General features: G+C 40.8%; 1 protein-coding gene across 3 annotated transcripts in view; it reads right to left on the reverse strand.

Moving 5' to 3' along the window:
- vps54 (VPS54 subunit of GARP complex) overlaps window positions 1–21,717 on the reverse strand; it is a 90,527-nt gene that overhangs the window by 34,071 nt on the left and 34,739 nt on the right. For 2 of the 3 annotated variants that reach the window (XM_063056090.1, XM_063056091.1), the window contains 5 exons: window positions 19,450–19,505; window positions 16,627–16,723; window positions 15,467–15,807; window positions 11,353–11,482; window positions 2,299–2,480 (listed from right to left, as the gene is read on the reverse strand). In XM_063056090.1, the coding sequence (XP_062912160.1) occupies window positions 2,299–2,480; window positions 11,353–11,482; window positions 15,467–15,807; window positions 16,627–16,723; window positions 19,450–19,505 (806 nt within the window). The remainder of the gene's footprint in view (window positions 1–2,298; window positions 2,481–11,352; window positions 11,483–15,466; window positions 15,808–16,626; window positions 16,724–19,449; window positions 19,506–21,717) is intronic. The other variant, XM_063056092.1, reaches the window with a different exon arrangement.

Below are 21,717 nucleotides of genomic sequence, written 5' to 3' on the forward strand. Positions count from 1 at the left end.
GCACCTACTGTCTATCTAGTTTTGCCTCCCTTGAAAGCAGACCATCACCCTAACCAATTCCCAGGGTCCCATGGCTAATTCATAATAATCCTATCTCATTGCTCCCCTTATTTCTCACACCCTTTCATTTCCAATATTTTAAATTCTTGTAAGAGACACGGCAAAATACCAGCTTAATAACTTCGCTTTTTTTTTTGCAAGGCGTTTCTTTACATCTACAATTGATTGGCCCTGGCATCATTCACCTTTTCTGGCTTATTCACTTTGTTCTAAAAGATTATTTTATTTCACAAATAAGCTTCTTGTCAGAGTCTTTTCAGTGCAAGATTTACATTTTTTACCTGCTTCCTCTTTGTACCTACATTAACTTATTTTTGTCAAAATATACCTCCCCCCCGCCCCAAATAAAATGTCTTGCTTTCACCTTTCTACACAATTTCTGGAGCCTCAGCGACTACATTCACTATCCTTGGAACAAATTAAAATATATAGTGATAGAATATGTAAGAAAACACCATTCTGTAAAATTTGAATTTTAATCCCAGAAGATGCCATCACTCAATTGGCCACCCCACAGAGTCTAGGCAGCATGTCTCAGGAGTAGAAATAAGAGATATTAACATCTAGTCCTACAAAACATATCTCTATTGCTGAATGCCAAGGCAGAATTGACAAGCAAACTCAGCACACCTGTATATTTAATCACCAAACTTCGCCAGCTTGGTATCAACGTATCCCTCTACAATTGGACCTTGGACTTTCTGACTAACAGACCCCAATCAGTTAAGTTAGACAACCTCTCCTCCTGCACTCTCACCCTGAATATCGGCGTGCCTCAAGGCTGTGAGCTGAGTCCTCTTCTGTACTCCCTTTTCACCTATGACTGCGTTCCTGTACATGGTTCTAACTCCATAATCAAGTTCGCAGACGACACCACGGTGGTTGGTCTGATCGGAGGGGATGATGAGACGGCCTACAGGGACGAGGTCCAGCACCTGGCTGCATGGTGTGCCGACAACAATTTGGCCCGTAACACCCAAAAGACCAAGGAGATCATTGTGGACTTCAGGCATGCTAGGAGTCACACTCACGTCCCCATCTACATCAGCGGAACTGTAGTGGAGCGTGTATCAAGCTTCAAATTCCTTGGTGTCCACATTTCCGAGGATCTCACCTGGTCCCTGAACTCCTCCATCCTGATCAAAAAGGCACAATAGCGCCTTTATTTCCTGCGGAGCATGAAGAAAGTTCACCTCTGTCCCAGGATACTGACGCGACCTTTACCATTGTACCATTGAGAGCATACTCACCAACTGCATCTCAGTGTGGTATGGCAATTGTCCCGTATCAGACCGCAAAACACTCCAGCGTGTGGTGAAAACTGCCCAGTGGATTATCAGCACCCAATTGCCCACCATTGAGAACATCTACCATAAACACTGCCTGGGCAGGGCAAAAAGCATTATCAGGGATGCATCTCACCCTAACCATGGACTTTTTACTCTCCTCCCATCTGGTAGGTGCCACAGGAGCCTCCGCTCCCGCACCAGCAGGCACAGGAAGAGCTTCTTCCCTGAGGCTGTGACACTGCTGAACCTCACATCACAGTGCTAAGCAGTATTGCATTCGTATTGTACTGTCTCAGTACTTCTATATTTGTGTGATGCAGCACTTTTTTATTCGCAGTTATTTTGTAAATAACGCTATTCTTTGCATTTCTGGTCAGATGCTAAATGCATTTCATTGGCTTTGTATCTGTACTTGGCACAATGACAATAAAGTTGAATCTGATCTAATCTAATCTAAAATATTTCTTTCTCTATGCCCACCTGTTATCTAGGTATGCTTTTCAATGCATGCACACACATTAAAAACTTGGCAACCTGCCATCTTTGCTTGGCGTTCTGTCTCATGTTTTTTATACTCATTTGTCCCCTCACATTGCCCCCTAAACTTTAATTGAATTTGATCTTGATTTAGCTCCTTGAACCGTAGGGAATACACTTGCAGGTCATATAGTTATTCAGAAATTCAATCTAGTTTGGTCATGTTTGTGTTTGAGATCAATTTGATGTCTAATAGTTGGATAACCCATACTTTGAGAGTTCTAAAGTACCTTAGAACATGCTGTGTTCCAGCCAAACCATTACACCTCAGTAAATTTAGTTTTTAAACAGTGGATCATGAACTTGCACTGAAAGACAGGCTTATGCCAACTTCCTTTTGGTTCTAAAACAAGTTTACTCCTGACAGTAAATAGCTGAAAGAATATTTGGCATCCTTGCTCATTGGGCATACCTGAGTTTTGTTTTCCTTTCTTCATGAAATCGATTGACAAACTTATTGGCCTGACTTTGAAGAGCACCTCGAAGGGACATACTTCGCCTGTTGCAAATCTTCTCCGTTTCCTGTACAAACATTTCTACTGTTCGTGATAGGGCCACAAACTCTGAGGAGTTCAACTTTTCAAGGAAACCATCCTTCAAGACAAGGAAACATGTAAATGATTTAAGTAAATTAAGCACAGGAAACCATGTACAGCAAACTTTTTTTTTCCCATTTAACAAACTCAATTATGCATTTATTTAAAAGAAAACTACAGCTTAACCAGGTACAATGGACAGCAGCTGAGGGATTAGTGTCCTGTCCTTTCACTTAAGATGTCTGGGCTTGAAACTATCAAAGTGTTTATAAACTGAGGCAAAGAGCCAAGATATTAACAAGGCTGAAAACTAGATGGCTACTGATGGGAGGTAATAATAAAGGTGATGTCAATGAAACACTTAACTGTCATTACACATACATGGGACCTGGAGAAATTGAAAGAAACAGAATTGTTACTACTTCACTGGAAAACGTGGAAAATGAAAGTGTAGCATTTTATCCAAATCTCAGAGAGATGAGAGGCATAGAGAATTGAGGGTTTGGAGTCTGAGAAAAAGACTGACGAATCTAAGAAGCGATCATGAATTATGAAGAATAATGGGAGTGGAAGAACATCAGTTCATACGAGAACGTCAAAAGGAAATCCTTGAAAAATGAAGAATGTAAAGTATACGGCACATGGTGAATATCTGGAAAAAAAGCAAACTGCGATATTCAACTGATCAAGTGGCATCTATGAAAAGAAAAACTGAGTTCATGTTTCAGCTCAATGACCTTCTGAATAACTTATATCACCAGATTTGGTAATATAGACTTGAAATTACAGAGAAAAAATGGTGGGAAAATGGAAACAAAATAGGCTGGCGGACTAGAGGTTAAATATAAAATTAATATAAGGGTAGAGTTTGTGTAAATGCAGAATTAATTGAAGTTACAAATTTGGAAACAATACAATTTCCTTTACATTTTGGTTAAGTCGTCTCATTTTTCTTTAGTCATTTAATCTCTCCAGACACTCATCCTCTTGCATATCTTTCCTTACTTCTTGGGCAAAGAAAAGCTTGGAGAAATAATAAAACTGAAAGCCAACCAATTCTCAAGACATTATGATCTGCATCTTAAGGATTAGTAAGGGATTCCTCTGAAGAAAAGTATGGACTGTTTACCATCTTCCAGAATTCCACTGAACATGAAAGATGGAACACAATGTGGAAAAATGTCTGGTCATATACTTTGCTGAACAATAAGAAAATGAAGTACATAGTTTTTTAAAAAATAGTGTGCTAATGAAAGGCATTGGCATGCAAGGGAATCTGGGCATCCTTCTCTATAAATCACAGAACGTTAACGTGCAGGTTCAGCAATTGATTTGTTGGTTTTGTAGCAGAAGTAATAATACTATGATTATAAAAAGGATCTGATGAATCAGTGTTTGGAATATTCCGTATATCTGTCTTCCAATCCAGGAAGGATATATTAAACACACAGTTTGTGTATCAAAGGTTAAACAGATGTGTTTCTGGGATGAACATGCAGAGGGAGGGAAGTGTAGAAGCTGTCGTTCCAGGACAAACTGAACAGATCTGGTGATTTCATTAAAACACTGATTGGCACATGTTTCTCCTGGCTCTGCCCTGAACTGGTGGTCTCAGAGGCAAGATGGAACTTCTTCATCCAGAGAGAAGTGAATTTTTGGCATCTTTTATCCAATAGAGCTCTGTTTCAGAGTAGATTAAGGTCCCTTCCCCACAGTTGTTCCTACATGATATGAATCTGTAAGTTTTCAGCCATGTTCCCAACTATACAATTTGATGAGCTAGTAATGCCAAATTCCATTTCTGGTATCTACACTGGCAGACCTTCTTGAACAACGGCTGTTTTGGAGTAAAACATCAAACAAATTCTAAGACAGTCAAGCAGTAGGCAAAAATGATTTTATTGTATTTTATCTCCAACCCCAGACAATATCCCTACCATCTCCTACTTTCCCACTTTATGTGGTACTTATGTCTATCAGCTTTCTTTTGTTGAGCCCAAAGTATGCATGGAATTAACATAAACCAATTATTGTTGTGTAACATTGTGTCCGTTTCTTACAATAACTAAGGATTCTACACAGCTGCTTGTGTTCTGCTGGGGAATTGACAATGAGATCATTAATTGCTAAATTTCTATTGAGATGCTAACCATTTTATAACATTTACAGACCACAGACATCAGAGATTTTTTTCCAAATGTAAACCAAGTTTTGAGTTAATGATATATCAATGTTTCATTAACAAGTAAGGGGTTGCCACATAACCCATGCTGAACACTGCCTTTCATAATAAACTACATTATTTGGGAGGGTGAATTTCTTTAAAAAAAAAATCACCATGTTTTATGCCACTTAAAACTAATTCCTAAATTACAACGAATAAAATTTGATTTTGCAGAGCTGGCAGTTTTATTATTTTTCACTTGAAACAGTTTAGTTTTTTTTATTAGAGAATCTTAATTAAGATTTGAAACACTTACACAGTTCAAGGAAAATGAGGATCATTCCAGTAAGTCAATTAAGGAGGAAGGAAATGAAAGGAAGAAAAATCTGAGTATAATCTTCAATAAGGCATCTACTGTAGCATCATTACATGTTGCAAGATACAGTAAACTAACCGTTTCAACAATTATAAATCCTCTAAAATACATACCTAAGCACTTCATAGCTTGACAAGGAAGAATATTGAGGGCATATTCATATAGGAAAGCTGATTGACACAATAGTTTTCATGTCCACAAGTTTCTTGGATCTCACACCAGCAGAAATTTACACCATTTTCTGTTCAGAGCACAATTTTTACAAGGATGTTGCCTGGATTGGGGAGCATGCCTTACGAGAACAGGTTGAATGAACTCAGCTTTTTCTCCTTGGAGCAACAGAGGATGAGAGGCGACCTGATAGAGGTGTGTAAGATGATGCGAGGCATTGATCCTGTGGATAGTCAGAGGCTTTTTCCCAGGGCTGAAACGACTAACGTGAGAGGGCACAGTTTTAAGATGCTTAGAAGTAGGGACAGAGGAGATGTCAGGGGTAGGTTGTTTTTACACAGGGAGTGGTGAGTGGAATGGGCTGCTGGCGACAGTGATGGAGGCGGATACAATAGGGCCTTTTAACAGACTCCTGGATAGGTACATGGAGCTTAGAAAAACAGAGGGCTATGGGTAACCTTAGGTAATTTCTAAGTAAGTACATGTTCGGCACAGCATTGTGGACCAAAGGCCCCTGTATTGTGCTGTAGGTTTTCTATGTTGCTATGTTTTCCTGAAAATGCCTTGAAAATGGAAAGTAAGTACATGTACAAATCAGGCTAATCTTGAGTGGGATGCATCATTCTCCCACATTAACACATTCTCCAAGCTTTGGTGGCTCCTCTCGTGCTTCATTATACAAAACTGGGATGGGGCTGATGTTTGCTAACAACAAGCTAAACTTGCAGCAAATGTTTGAGTTTTGATCATTTGAGTAATCCATCAAACTTGTGTCACATATCACTTACAGGGAAGCAGGACAAAGGAAATAGTAATAAAAAGTTTTGGCAAATGGTGCAGGCAATCTATAATAAAAATGGTACTGCATCATACCCTCAAACACTGCAAGAAACTCAAACCCAATAAAATTATCCAGCTAATTTAAAAATCTCCCACCACGCCAACCCTGTTATTAATACACCTTTCCAGAATTTGTCTCCCTATCTGCTCGTCAATGTCCCTGTTACTATTGGGAGGTCTATAAAAACACCTAGTAGAGTTATTGACCCCTTCCTATTCCTAACTTCCACCCACAGAGAATCAGTAGGCAATCGAGGTGGGATCAAAGTACGACTGCGCAAGTGTGTGGACGTCAGCGAGAAGGATTTAAAAGATGACAATTTTTTCCTCAGCAGGTTGATCGAGGCGCGACTATGCAAGCGTGCTGACGTCAGCGAGTTTGACCGGCGGGAAGGATTTAAAAGTAGAGAGTTTTATAGAGCAGGTGCCAGAGGAGCGGGCGATGGAGTAGAGGGACAGAGAGTAGGAGGGCTTTGGTTCAACAGGGCTTCGGTGATAACAGTTCGAGGCGAGGTAAGCTACTTGTGAGGAACAGCAAGTATGTCTGTGAGGCTGATGTTCTGTACTGGGTATCAGATACGGGATGTCCAGGAGACTCCCAGCCTCTCGGACGGCCACATCTGCGCCAGGTGCGTCGAGCTGCAGCTCCTTAGGGAGCGCGTTAGGGAACTGGAGATGCAGCTCGATGACCTTTGTCTGGTCAGGGAAAGTGAGGAGGTGATAGTGAGGAGCTATAGGCAAATTAACACACTGGGGCCTCGGGAGACAGATAAGTGGGTAATTCAGGAGAGGGAAGGGAAAGAGTCAGATACTAGAGAGTACAATTAGTTCTCCTGTTTGAGTACTGTTGGGGTGGTGGGGGGGAGGGGAACAACCTACCTGGGGAAGCAACAATGGCCACACCTCTGGCACAGAGTCTGGCCCTGTGCCTCAGAAGGGTAGGGAAAGGAAGAGGACGGCAACAGTAATAGGGGACTCTATAGTTCGGGAGTCAGACAGGCGATTCTGTGGACACAGGAAAGAAACACGGATGGTAGTTTGCCTCCCAGGTGCCAGGGTCCAAGATGTTTCTGATTGCGTCCACAATATCCTGAAGTGGGAAGGTGAACAGCCAGATGTCGTGGTACTTATTGGTAGGGAGGAGGTCCTGAAAACAGATTACCGGGAGTTAGGAAAGAAGCTGAGAAGCAGGACCTCAAAAGGCAGTAATGTCGGGATTACTGCCTGTGCCAAGTGACAGTGAGCACAGGAATAGAGTGAGATGGAGGATAAATGCGTGGCTGAGGGATTGGAGCAGGGGGCAGGAATTCAGATTTCTGGATCATTGGGACCTCTTTTGGGGCAGGCGTGACCTGTACAAAAGGACGGGTTGCACTTGAATCCGAGGGGGACCAATATCCTGGCAGGGAGGTTTGCTAGGGTTATTGGGGAGAGTTTAAACTAGAATTGCTGGGGGGTGGGAACCGAACTGAAGAGATGGAGGATGGGGTGGTTGGCTCACAAATAGAGAAAGCTTGTAGGCAGTGTGTGAGGGATAATAGGTAGGTGATAGAGAAGGGATGCACTCAGACTGATGGTTTGAGATGTGTCCACTGTAATGAAAGAAGAATCATGAACAAAGCGGATGAGCTTAGAGTGTAGATCAGTACTTGGAGCTATGATGTTGGGGCCATTACAGAGACTTGGATGGCTCAAGGACAGGAATGGTTACTTAGAGTGCCAGGCTTTCAGAAAGGACAGGGAGGGAGGCAAAAGAAGTGGGCCGTGGCACGTTGATCAGAGATAGTGTCACAGCTACAGAAAAGGAGGAAGTCATGGAGGGATTGTCTACTGAGTCTCTGTGGGTGTAAGTTAGAAACAGGAAGGGGTCAATAACTCTACTGGGTGTTTTTTTTATAGACCTCCCAATAGTAACAGGGACATTGAGGAGCAGATAGGAAGACAGATTCTGGAAAGGTGTAATAATAACAGGGTCACCGTGGTGGGAGATTTTAATTTCCCAAATATTGATTGGTATCTTCCTAGAGCAAGCGGTTTAGATGGGGTAGAGTTTGTTAGGCGCGTTCAGGGAAGTTTCCTGACACACTATGTAGATAAGCCTACAAGAGGAGAGGCTGTACTTGATCTGGTATTGGGAAATTAACTGGGTCCAGTGTCAGGTCTCTCAGTGGGAGTGCATTTTGGAGATAGTGATCATAATTCTATCTCCTTTACCATAGCACTGGAGAAGGATAATAACAGACAAGTTAGGGAAGTGTTTAATTGGAGTAAGGGGAAATATAAGGCCATCAGGCAGGAACTTCGAAGTATAAATTGGGAACAGATGTTCTCAGGGAAATGTATGGCAGAAATGTGGCAAATGTTCAGGGGATATTTGTGTGATATTCTGCACAGGCACGTTCCAATGAGATGAGAGGATGGTAGCGTACAGGAAGCGTGGTGTACAAAGGCTGCTGAAAAGCTAGTCAAGAAGAAATGAAAACCTGATGAAAGATTCGAAAAAAAGTTGGTAATGATAGATTTCTGGAAGATTATAAGGCTAGCAGGAAGGAGCTCAAAAATGAAATTAGGAGAGCTAGAAGGGGCCACGAGAAGGCCTTGGCGGACAGGATTAAGGAAAACCTCAAAGAATTCCACAAGTATGTGAAGAGCAAGAGGATAAGATGTGACAGAATAGGACCAATCAAGTGTGACAGTGGAAATGTGTGTATGGAACCGGAAAAGATAGCAGAGGCACTTAATACTTGCTTCAGTATTCACCACGGAAAAGGATCTTGGCAATTGTAGGGATGACGTACAGTGAACTGAAAAGCTTGAGCATATAGACATTAAGAAAGAGGATATGCTGGAGCTTTTGGAAAGCATCGAGTTGGATAAGTCTGCGGGACCAGATGAGATGTACCCCAGGCTAATGTGGGAGGCAAGGGAGGAGATTGCTGAACCTCTGGCAACGATCTTTGCATCATCAATGGGGACGGGACAGATTCTGCAGGATTAGAGGGTTGCAGATGTTGTTCCCTTATTCAAGAAAGGGAGTAGAGATAGCCCAGGAAATTATAGACCAGTGAGTCTTACTTCAGTGGTTGGTAAGTTGATGGAGAAGATCCTGAGAGCCAGGATTTATGAATATTTGTAGAGGCATAATATGATTAGGAATAGTCAGCATGGCTTTGTCAAAGGCAGGTCGTACCTTACAAGCCTGATTGAATTTTTTGAGGATGTGACTAAACACACTGCTGAAGGTAGAGCAGTAGATGTAGCGTATATGGATTTCAGAAAGGCATTCGATAAGGTAGCCCATGCAAGGCTTAGTGAGAAAGTAAGGAGGCATGGGATCCAAGGGGACCTTGGTTTGTGGATCCAGAATTGGCTTGCCCACAGAAGGCAAAGAGTGGTTGTAGATGGGTGATATCTGCATGGTTGTTGGTGACCAGTGATGTGCTTCAGGGATCTGTTCTGAGACTCCTTCTCTTTGTGGATGAGGAAGTGGAGGGATGCGTTATTAAATATGATGATGACACAAAGGTTGAGGATATTGTGGGTAATGTGGAGGGCCGACAGAGGTTACAGCGGGACATTGATAGGATGTCCTGGGCTGAGAAGTGGCAGATAAGTTCAACCCAGATAAGTGTGAGGTGGCTCATTTTGGTAGGTGAAATATGATGGCAGAATATAGTATTAATGGTAAGACTCTTGGCAGCATGGAGGATCAGAGGGGGTCCTAGTCCATAGGACTCTCAAAACTGCTGCACAGGATGACTGTGTGGTTAAAAAGGCATACAGTGCATTAGCCTTCATCAACCATGGGATTGAGTTTAAGAGACAAGAGGTAATGTTACAGCTTTATCGGACTCTGGTCAGACCTCCCTTGGAGTACTGTGCTCAGTTCTGGTCACCTCACTGCAGGAAGGATGTGGAAACTATAGAAAGGGTGCAGAGGAGATTTACAATGATGTTGCCTGGATTGGGGAGCATGCCCTATAAGAATAGGATGAGTGAACTTGGCCTTTTCTCCTTGGAGTGATGGAGGATGAGAAATGACCTGGCAAAGGTGAAAAGACAGGCATTGATCATGTGGATAGTCAGAGGCTTTTTCCCCAGGGCTGAAATGGCTAACACAAGAGGGCACAGTTTTAAAGTGCTTAGAAGTAGGTACAGAGGAGATGTCAGGGGCAAGTTGTTTTTTTTTAAAACGCAGAGGGTGGTGAGGGTGTGGAATGGGCTGCTGGCGACGGTGGTGGAGGTGGATAAGAGACTTTTAAGAGACTCCTGGATAGGTACATGGAGCTTAGAAAAATAGAGGGCTGTGGCTAACCCTTGGTAATTTCTAAAATAAGTACATGTTCGGCACAGCATCGTGGGCCGAAGGGCCTGTATTGTGCTGTAGGTTTTCTATGATTTTATGTTTCTAATTGCTATCAAAAGGTTTCAGTGTTAACAGAAGGTGCATTCAAAACTACACCACTTCTCATCAATGGCAAAATATTACTATTTAAAAAGATTCAGTGCTCTGACCAAGTCTCCTCCAAACTTTGGTTAGTAGCTACCCAGGGTTCAAACAAAAGTCTACAAAATTATGATATATAACCGCAAGGAAATTCTTTTCTAACAATGATGAAAAATAATAGGAATCTAGGTTCTTATGGGGAGAAATCATCTAGAACCTTTTATAACATTAACTATTTAGGAGCGAGATCATCAGACAACTAGGAGGACGAATTGTAGACACAGTCAACCAACAGACCAACAAAATGGAGGCAGAACAACACCGAAGTTAGAGTAGTGCTGAATAAGGTCAGATCAGAAATGGTCAAACGTCCTGAAGGAAGCATGTTCACAAAGATTGAGGAGTCATCATCAGGTTGAGGTTTATACACTGTCTGTAGGATTAGATCGTACAGAAGCAACACAGCTTATCGAAGAGCAAGAGATACACAGAATCACAATGAGAGTCCATAAAAAACAAGTTAAAAATACAAGTCTGACTACAAGTCCAAGTATTTACATAATTGCAGGCTTGTGTAAATGATTTATTCGGTATTTCAAACTTTAGAGCACTGTGGCAATTGACACATTACAGAATTTACACTTAAATTATACATAAATCCAATTAGGTCTGTATAATGAAAATAATGGCAATTAGAAATCAATTTTTCCCAATAAGTGATTACAATATAGTTGGTAAAACACAGTACAAATAAATTGAGGAGAAAGGTTTCATATAATTACTAAAAAGCGCAAGGGAGAAAATAAGAAGGCTTAAAACCTCTAGAGAAGTAAAGCTTAGATCATTAAATTGCTTATTTGATGTAGGGTCACATTTACACATAAAGTTACAATTTTAATGTGACTATGACATAGAACTGAAAAGCAATTTACCTTAGCTCTAGCCATAAGGAACTTAACACACCGATCATGGCAGATGTCGGAAGCACTGCACAGAAGTTCTTGAATATTGTTGGCAACTCTGCCAAGTTCTAATTCTGTAAGTCGTGAGTCGTCACTGACCCTGAAATCAAAAATGGGACTTACTACAAACTTTCAGAAACAATTTTAGTGAAGAAATATAAAAGCTATCTTCCTTCTTTCCCTTTCAAAACATTTTTTTTCCTTTTTGGAGGGTACAACTTTCCATTGACTATATATTATCCAAGTTTAAGACTAAGCCAACATAGATGTTGAATGATCTCACAACCCATAACCCATAACTAACAGCAAAAGCCAAACTTCATTACTTATGTACAAGGTACCTTCAAAATGAGTGAAGGATAATGAAAATCCAACTAACTTAAAATGGTTTTGCCATCACTGAATCCCCCACTGTCAATAGTCTGGGTTTACTAATGATCAGAAAATTAACTGGAGTAGCCAAATGCAAAAGCCACAAGAGCAAGTCAGAGATTAGGGATCCTGTGGTGAGTAACTCAAAATTCAAAGTAAATTTATTATCAAAGTACTTAAATGTCACATATACAGCCACAAAATTCATTTTCGTGTGGGCATACCCAATAAACCCAGAGAATAATAACCATAGCAGAATCAATGAAAGACCACAAAAACTTGGGTGTTCAACCGGCAGGCAAAATGTAACAAACTGTGCAAATGCAAAAAAGAAGGAAATAATAACAATAAGTAAATAATCAATATTGAGAACATGAGGTGAAGAGTCCTTGAAAGTGAGTCCAGTTGTGGTTGAAACACAAACAACAGGAATTCTGCAGATGCTGGAAATTCAAGCAACACACATCAAAGTTGCTGGTGAATGCAGCAGGCCAGGCAGCATCTCTAAGAAGAGGTGCAGTCGACGTTTCAGGCCGAGACCCTTCGTCAGGACTAACTGAAGGAAGACTGAGTAAGGGGGAGGGATAGAGCCAAGAGCTGGACAGGTGATAGGCAAAAGGGGATACAATCTGTTACTTATTTTTATGCCCCACCTCCCCCTCGTACCCCATCTGTTACTTATTTTTATGCCCCACCTCCCCCTCGTACCCCATCTGTTACTTATTTTTATGCACACATTCTTTCTCTCACTCTCCTTTTTCTCCCTCTGTCCCTCTGAATATACCTCTTGCCCATCCTCTGGGTCACCCCCCCCCCCGTCTTTCTTCCCGGACCTCCTGTCCCATGATCCTCTCGTATCCCTTTTGCCTATCACCTGTCCAGCTCTCGGCTCTATCCCTCCCCCTCCTGTCTTCTCCTATCATTTTGGATCTCCCCCTCCCCCTCCAACTTTCAAATCCCTTACTCACTCTTCCTTCAGTTAGTCCTGACGAAGGGTCTCGGCCTGAAACGTCCACTGAACCTCTTCCTAGAGATGCTGCCTGGCCTGCTGCGTTCACCAGCAACTTTGATGTGGTTGAAACAGTTCACTTATGGGGCAAGTGAAGTTATCTGTTTTGGTTCAAGAGTAGTAACTGTTCCTGAACCTGGTGGTGAGTCCTGAAGCTCCTGTACCTTCTTCCTGATGGCAGCACTGAAAAGAGAACATGTCCTGGGTGGTGGGGATCCTTGATGATGGATGACTCTTTCCTGCATCAGTATTTCATGTACATGTGTTCAATGGTGGGAAGGGCTTTGATTGTGATGAGCTGGGCCATATCCACTACATTTTACAGAATTTTCCATTCAGCCAGTATACTCTCCACTACACATCTATAGAAGTTTCCAAATCTTCGCAAACTCCTAAGGAAATAGAGGCGCTGCAAGTGCTTTCTTCATAATTGCACTTACGTGCAGGGCCCATTATTATCCGAAATAACAACACAGAGCAATTGAAAATTGCTGACTCTCTCCACCTCAGATCCTCCGATGAGGACTGGTTCATGAACCTTTGGTTTTCTCCTCCTGAAGTCAATAATCAGCTCTTTGGTCTTGCTGACATTCAGTAAGAGCTTGTTGCCGTGGCACCACTCAGCTAAATCGTCAGTCTCCCTCCTATGTGCTGATTCATCACACCTTTGATTTGGTCAACAACAGCGGTGTTGTCCGCAAACCTGAATAAAGTATTGGAGCTGTGCTTAGCCACACAGTCATAAGCGTAAAGCGAGTAGAGCAGAAGGGTAAGCACACAGGTTTGTGGTGCATCTGTGCTGCAGGAGATTGTGGAGGAGATGTTGTTGCTTATCTGAACTGATTGGGGTCTGCAAGTAAGGAAATTGAGGACCCAATTTCACAAGAAAGTATGAGGACAAGTTCTAGGAGTTTATTGATCAGTTTTGATGGGATGATAGAATTGACTGCCATGCTGTAGTCCATAAAGAACATCCTGGTGTATGCATCTTTGTTGTCCAGATGTATCAGGATTGAGTGAAGAGCGAAATGAAACTGCATTTGCTGTTAACCTGTTGTGCCTGTAGGCAAATTGGAGCGGATCCAGTCACTTCTCAGCCATTAGCTGACATGTTTCATCACCCACCTCTCAAAACACTTAATCACTATGGATGTACAAACGTTTGTAAGTGTTACTGGATGACAGTCATTGAGGCAGGTCACCATGTTCTTCTTGGGTACTGGTATAATTGAAGCCTGCAAAGCCAGTCTACTATCTACAAAGCTCAAGTCAACACTCTCTCGTGCCTGGATGAGTTCAGCCTCAAGAATACTAGGAGAGTTCAACACTATGAAGATAGTGCTTGACAGGCACCCATCCCAACCATTCACTCACTACACCACCAGTACATTGTAGCAGCAAATTTTTACCTTCTATGGGATGCAATACAGTAACCCACCAAGATACCTACACAATACCTTTCGAGTTCGACCAGTTAGATGGTCTCGGGCAACATGGGAACACCACAACCAGGAAGTTTCCCACCAAACCAAACATCATCTTGACTCTGAAATATTCTGTTATTCTTTCACTACCACCACCGGCTCAAAGTCCGGAACTGTCTCCCCAACAATTTTGCGAATGTACTTACACCATAAAGACTACAGCAGTTCAAGAAGGCAGTTCATCACCACCTTCTCAAGGGCATTTTGGAGAGGGAAATTAGCTGCTGGTTCAGCTAATGAATAGATAAATTTATATGAATATATAAAACAGAAACTCCTTTGGATGTACAATGGGAATTGAGACACAACCCAGAAATTATTTTTTGTTTGAAAGCCACAATTTTGGCTACAATGATTCAAAAACCCAATTTTATTTCAACCTTGTCATAACATTTATTCTGAATGGATGCACAATGCTCACAGAAATTCTAGCATGATCACAAACATGGACCAAAAGAAGTGGAAATCTAGAAGCAAGATAGTAGTGACTGTCCTCAATATTTGCATTTCACAGTGTGGTACCAAAGAACACTCATAAAACCAAAATCACTGGGCATCAGTGAAAAAACGTCTGAGTTGCTGGAATCATACCTCATACACAGGAAGATGGTTGTGGCTGTTAATCACCCCAGCCCCAGGACACTTCAGCAGAGTTCCTTAGAGAAGATGGCCAAACCATCTTCAGCAATGAACTCTCCTTCCATCAGGAAGTTAGATGTAGGAGCATCTGCACAATATACATTTCTATTCACAGTTCCTCAGCAAATGAAACAGCTAATGCCTGTGTGCAACAAGACCTGAACAACAGTTAGGCAGCAGTCATGCCAGTACCAATGGAACATTTACAACTTGAAGGGAATACAAGTTAAAAGCTCAATGGAGCACTAACTTGAGAGCATTGAAACACAAACCCTGAAGTAATCCTATTCTTTAACAAAAGTAAAATGACAAATGCATGAAATTAGGAAAGCAAAACAAAAACTGGATATAATCAGTGGTACAGTACACTGGCTCCCTTGTTGAGTTTAAATTTGCATGAATCAGTGCGCAGGACTAACTGAAGAGTCCTTCCCAAAAGTACAGGCATAATGAGCCAAATGACCACCTTGTACTGGAAGATTTTATGTTGTCAAAGTGACTTAGATGTGCACAAAATAAGAGAGAGAAAAACAAAGTTAATTACTTCAGGCACACACAGTAAGATCAGGAAAATACTTACATGAGCTGTAATCCCCCTGGCGTTTCTGAAGATGTGTGTTCCTTACTGGATGATGAATCAGTGGTACATTCCACTTCAGAAGCTGAATCACTGCCATACGCATCATTGTTTTGAAAGGCTGTCCTCTGTGGTTCAGTTTCTACTTCTGATGAAGTTAGTTCTTTCTCATCATATGCATCACTAATAAACATGCCTTCATGAGTCAAATAAGCTACTTCTGTATCCAGACTATGACCCAAACCAGTAGTTTTCTTACAAGAAACAGCTTCCATTTCCCTGGTCTTTTCCTGATTTTTGTCCAATACCAGGAAAACAACTCGACGGATGGTAACCAGGGTTGCCTGCAAAGATAAATATATAAGGTATACACCATTCAGTATTTATAGCCTAATCTGCCTAAAGTATAGTTAGATCACCAGGCCTGTCTGGATCACTGTTTCAGAAATACAAGCTCAAATCCCATTTTGACATCTGAAGAACTTAACTTTAACAAATTAAACAAATTTGGAATTTTAAAAAAATGGACCCTGTTATAATAATAATCATAAAACCACTGGATTGTTTGACAATTTCACCTGGTTCATTGAGTTCCTTCAGGAAGAAAATCTGCCTTCCTTAATCTGCTTGGATAATATTCAACTAGTTCTACCAGCATGATTGACTTAACTGCTTCCACAATTTAGGACCATTAAGGATGGACAGCAAATGCTGGCATTGCCAGTTATGTCACATCCCATCAATGAATTAAAATTAATATTTTAAATGTAAACATTTGTTAATTTATTTGGAAGTAAGTGTATAGGAGTCATTCAACTGACAATACCTGAGAACAGTTCCAATTAACCATTATGTAATATAAATATAGGACTGGAAATTAAGCAAATAATCAATAAATCTTAAAGTTTATTCAACTCTTCTACATATATTACAACAATATTTAAAAATAAAACATGACAAGAATAAGCAGTCTTTGTATTACCCAAGCTTAACCACCATCCATGTCAAAAATAAACTGCAATTCTATTGCACTGTTCACAACTTTAAAATATAAAAGTCACAGTGGTGGCTGATGTCAATTACATGGGCATTACTGACATTTCTTTGAGCAAAAGTTGTTTAAAGATGGATTTAGAAACATCCTAAGTGTACCTGATGCTTACCTTAACTCGCTTCAGAAAATTAATAAAGCTTGAAAAGATATTTTTCAGAAGATCCAACCACTGAGGAAAATTCAGCATTCGCATCTGATCTGCGAGCCTTAAATGGTAGATACTGATAGATTAGTATTTCTTTTATTCATGTAAACTCATGGGAATACATTCTGAGAATATGAAAACCTTAGATTGAAAATGATTATTGATCACTGCTTGGTGTTGAGGAAAGATAATAAAATTAATAGTTAGTTTGTCCGATTTTAATTGAAATTGAAATATCCTTATTGTCACTGCATAGTACAATTTGTCATGCAGCACCAATACAGCGAAAATGAGTTTGCAACTCTCATACTCAATGCTATAAAACAACAAATAAAATAAACAATAAATAAAATAACCAGCCAGTACAAGCAATGTCCAGCAGTATAAAAGCGCAACTCAGATGCATGACAGCCATAAAACCAGTATTAAAGTAGCAGTATAACAAATTTATGGATGATGCTTACAGCAGCAGCAACCAAACTAACATTGCAGAGCAACACACACAAAATGCTGCAGGCCAGGCAACATCTACTGGAAGAGGTACAGTCTACGTTTCAGGCCGAGACCCTTCGGCAGCACTAGATGCTGCCTGGCCTGCTGCGTTTGTGTGCATTCCACCAGCATTTTGTGTGTGTTGCTTGAACTTCCAGCATCTGCAGATTTCCTCGTGTTAACATTGCAGAACATTGTTGAGGGGCTGAATGATGCAATTCTGCTCCTATACCTTATTATTGAAATTACATTCTTTAAACAAACCATTACTGCGTTTGACTGAAGTATTCCAGAGTTAACGCATAGGAAGACTGGCTGACTCTTGTTTGTGGAATAACCAAGGGGAACAATGAGACATTTTCTTAAATATAATTATAAGTCTATGTTTTATTAATTTCATGATGGAAGAGTTTTGATTTACCATTTACACATTTTTGGTTCATGACTGGCAGCTTCATAGAGATATGTACATACAGAATACTGTGGAAAAGCAAAGGCTAATCCAAACTACTTTTTTTTATTTTTTAAGGCACAACTGCAAGACAAGGAAATCAACAGTGAATATTACAATGGGGCCTTTTACCCCATTGTTTTCATGGATAACAATAGAGCCATTTAAGATATTCCACTTTCCAACTTGCCGTATAGGTGATGGTTTTTCAAATGATTACGCAGGAATCTTTTAAATGTGACGAGATTTGCTTTCATCATGTTTTCAAAACAATAATTTCCAGACACCATTGCTCTTTGGGGATTTTTAAAAATATTTCTCATCAGTTGCTTTTATACCAATAAAAACAAATGCAGCCCAGTCAGTTTCAGTAGGCTTGACCAACATCTTCAATAGTCTCTGTTACTGCTATCACATAATTCTTGTAATCTAATGACCAACACCCTAGCTGTGGCCTAAGTGCTTTTTTTAATATATTGTTTTGTCTTGACATTCCTGCTTTAACATTCTATGCCTCAGCCAAAAAGGCACATATCACATATTTCCCAACCACCTCAACTATTGGTCAAATATGAACACTTCTTGGTATCCAACTATTTACTCTATATTTCTTCACCTTGTTTGCCTGCCCCAAATAAGTTAACTCAAATTCTCCAACCTGAATTCTAATTGCCACCCTGTACCCATCTAGTTAGTCCATTGATAACTTTCTATACCTTGGAATGGCCATTTATACGATCACACTTCTGACATCAGCAGCCAACTTTTTACTCAGGGGCCTCAAACATAAGAAAGGGGGAGCAGAGCACCAGAGGAAGAAGGAGAACAAGCAAGGAGTTATTGTGAGAGAGAAAGAGTGAAGAGAAAAATAAATAAATAAAAATAAAGGATGGGGTAAGAAGGGGAGGAGGGGAATTAACGGAAGTTAGAGAAATCAATGTTCATGCCATCAGGTTGGAGGCTACCCAGACGGAATATAAGGTGTTGTTCCTCCAACTTGAGTATGGCTTCATCTCGACAGTAGAGAAGGCCATAGATTGACATATCGGAATGGGAATGGGACGTGGAATTAAAATGTCTCGGAATTCTTTCTTCCAAGGCCATCCATCCTCTGATACTCCCCCTTCTCCAGCCTTGTATCCCTTTTGCCAATCAACTTCCCAGCTCTTAGCTTCATCCCTCCCCCTCCTGTCTGCTCCTATCATTTCGGGTCTCCCCCTCCCACTTTCAAATCTCTTACTATCTCTTTTTTCCATTAGTCCTGATGAAGGGTCACGACACGAAACGTCAACTGTACTTCTTCCTATAGATGCTGCCTGGCCAGCTGCGTTCACCAGCATTTTGTGTGTGTTACCATCACTGATAGCCCTCTTCAAAAAAAATTCAACCAAGACAGGTAAACATGACTTGCCCCATAACAAACCCATGTTAATAGTTCTTAAGTAACCTGCCTTTCGCCAGATAATTCATTTTATTTCACTGTTTTTTCCCCCCATTAACACCATGAAGTTAACTGACCAGTAGCTTTTTGGTCTAACCCTTTATCCTTTTACTAACAATATCATTGACCCTTTCCAGTCCGATAGCAACATGTCTGTTGCAAGAGAGAGGAAAATTATTGTCAGAGCCTTTGCTTGTCCTAAAATCCCGGGACATACTTAATCAGAGCATTGCAATTTATCCAAATTTAAAGATTCTTAATTAGTACTATGTTAAGTTATCATCAGTAAAAGTGACTTTAAATAACTTTTAACCAGCAGGGAAATTGCTTAAGCACTAACTGAAGCAACTGACGATGCCAAGCTCATCAGAATGACTTACTGTATTTTGATTAAATTACTTACTTCAAAACAACTTCAGTGTCTATTTCATCCATTTGTGCAATAGTTTCAATCACAATCTGCAAGATATACACACAGGGAGTCACAACCAGGGAGCCCGAGATCAGTCTGTGTATAAAACTATAGCTTTGGTACATGTTTAATATTTCAAAAGTAACTTCCAAACAACAATCAGACTACCAAGCATAATTTAACAGTTTCAATGACAAGGATAGCAAATTAAAACTTAAATAGAAGTGAGCTGTACAGTCCCTCAATCCAATTCCACCATTCAATAAGATCGTGACCTACTTTGTATTGCAATTCACTTTCTTTTCTAATCTTCAGTTCTCGAATTGTTCAAAAACCTTGAATTTATTTTACAAATAAGTATCCACACACTCCTCTAGATGTAGAAAATTGCTTATATTAACAATTCAAGTTCAAGAATAGAAATTGCACGATATTATGTAGTTGTAAACTGTTTAGTAAGACTGGCCCCAGTGCCTTCCCAAATATGAAAATAAAATGCTCTATTTAACTCTTTGCCATATATCTCCATGAAATACTCAGCTGTAAATTGCATCTGTGGAAGTAAAGATAAAACATTTCAGGTTGCTGATCTTTCAAAAAAAAACACAAAACAGCTTGAAAGTGAAAAGAGGCAGGGAAAATCCACACAACAAAAGGGAAATCTAAAATAAAAATAGAAAATGTTGGATATATACAACAGGTCTGGCTGCATCTGTGTGTGAAGAAACAGAGTTAACATTTCAGGTTGAAGGCAGAAGGACTGATGGAAATCCCAATTGTAAAGTAGAACTTCCTCAGGTTGAGCAGGTTGAAAAAGTAGTAATGAATTCAACAAGTGAATATCCACCCCCCCAAAAAAAAACTGCAGATCCTGAAAATCTAACATAAAACAGAGAACGCAAACACGAGGAAATCCGCAGATGCTGGAAATTCAAGCAACACACATAAAAAATGCCAGTGAATGCATCAGGCCAGGCAGCATCTATAGGAAGAGGTACAGTTGACGTTTCGGGCCGAGACCCTTCGTCAGGGCTAATTGAAAGAAGAGATAGTAAGAGATTTGAAAGTGGGAGGGGGAGGGGGAGATCCAAAATGATAGGAGAAGACAGGAGGGGGTGGGATGAAGCTAAGAGCCGGAAAGTTGATTGGCTGGAAATATTCAGCAGGTCAAGGTGAATCTATTGGGAAAGCAACAGAGTTACTGTTTCAAGTTGAAAAATAAAAAACGGGAAGTTCTAGGATTGGGAAAAGAGCAGAAATTTAGTTTGGAGAAGCGACTAACTAAATCACATTTTTTTTTTGTAAGAAAATGACTCAGGCAGAGATTTAGTTGAGATGTACAAAATTATGAATATCCAGAGAAGGTAAAGAGGAAGGAAATGTTTCGCTGGTGAAAGAGTCACAGGGCTCGAGAAGGGGGAATCTGGTAGGAGAGGACAGAAGGCCATGGAAGAAAGAAAAGGATGATGCGCACCAAAGGGAGGTGATGGGCGGGTGAAAGAGGGAAATGGGAATGGGGAATGTTGGGGGGGGGGGCATTACCGGAAGTTCAAGAAATTAATGTTCATGCTGCTAGCTTGGAGGCTACCCAGACGGAATACAAGGTGTTGTTCCTCCAACCTGATTGCGGCCTCATTGCAACAGTAGAGGAAGCCATATTAAAATGGGGATAGAAAGTGGAATTAAGATGGGGGCCACTGGGAGATCCTGCTTGTTTTGGCAGACGTAGTGTAGATGCTCAGCAAAGCAGTCTCCCAATCTACTTTGGGTCTCACTAATATACAGGGGACTAAACCGGGAGCAACAGATACAGTAGACAACCCCAACAAACTCATAGGTGAAGTGTCGCTTCACTTGGAAGGACTGTTTAGGCTCTGAATGGTAGAGAGGGAGGTGGCATAGGGACAGAAACAGAAGAGAAGCGGTTGAAGGCAGCATTGATGGTGGAAAAAGGGAAGCTCCTTTCTCTGAAGAAGGAGGACATCTCCTTCATTCTGGAATGAAAAGTATCATTCAGAGAGCAAATGCGGTGGAGATGGAGAAATTGAGAGAAGGGGATGGCATTTTTACAAGCAACAGGGTGGGAAGCGGTATCGTCTAAATCTGACTCCACATCCTTTTTTCTCCAGTCCTGATGAAGGATCTCGGCCTGACTGTACTCTTTTCCATAGATGCTGCCAGGCCTGCTGAGTGTCTCCAGCATTTTGTGTGTTACTGTACATCTCATTTATTTTTTTCTAAACTCATATGATGTTTGAG

This window comes from Mobula hypostoma, chromosome 8, assembly GCF_963921235.1.
Source record: "Mobula hypostoma chromosome 8, sMobHyp1.1, whole genome shotgun sequence".
In the NCBI taxonomy this organism is placed as follows: domain Eukaryota; kingdom Metazoa; phylum Chordata; class Chondrichthyes; order Myliobatiformes; family Myliobatidae; genus Mobula; species Mobula hypostoma.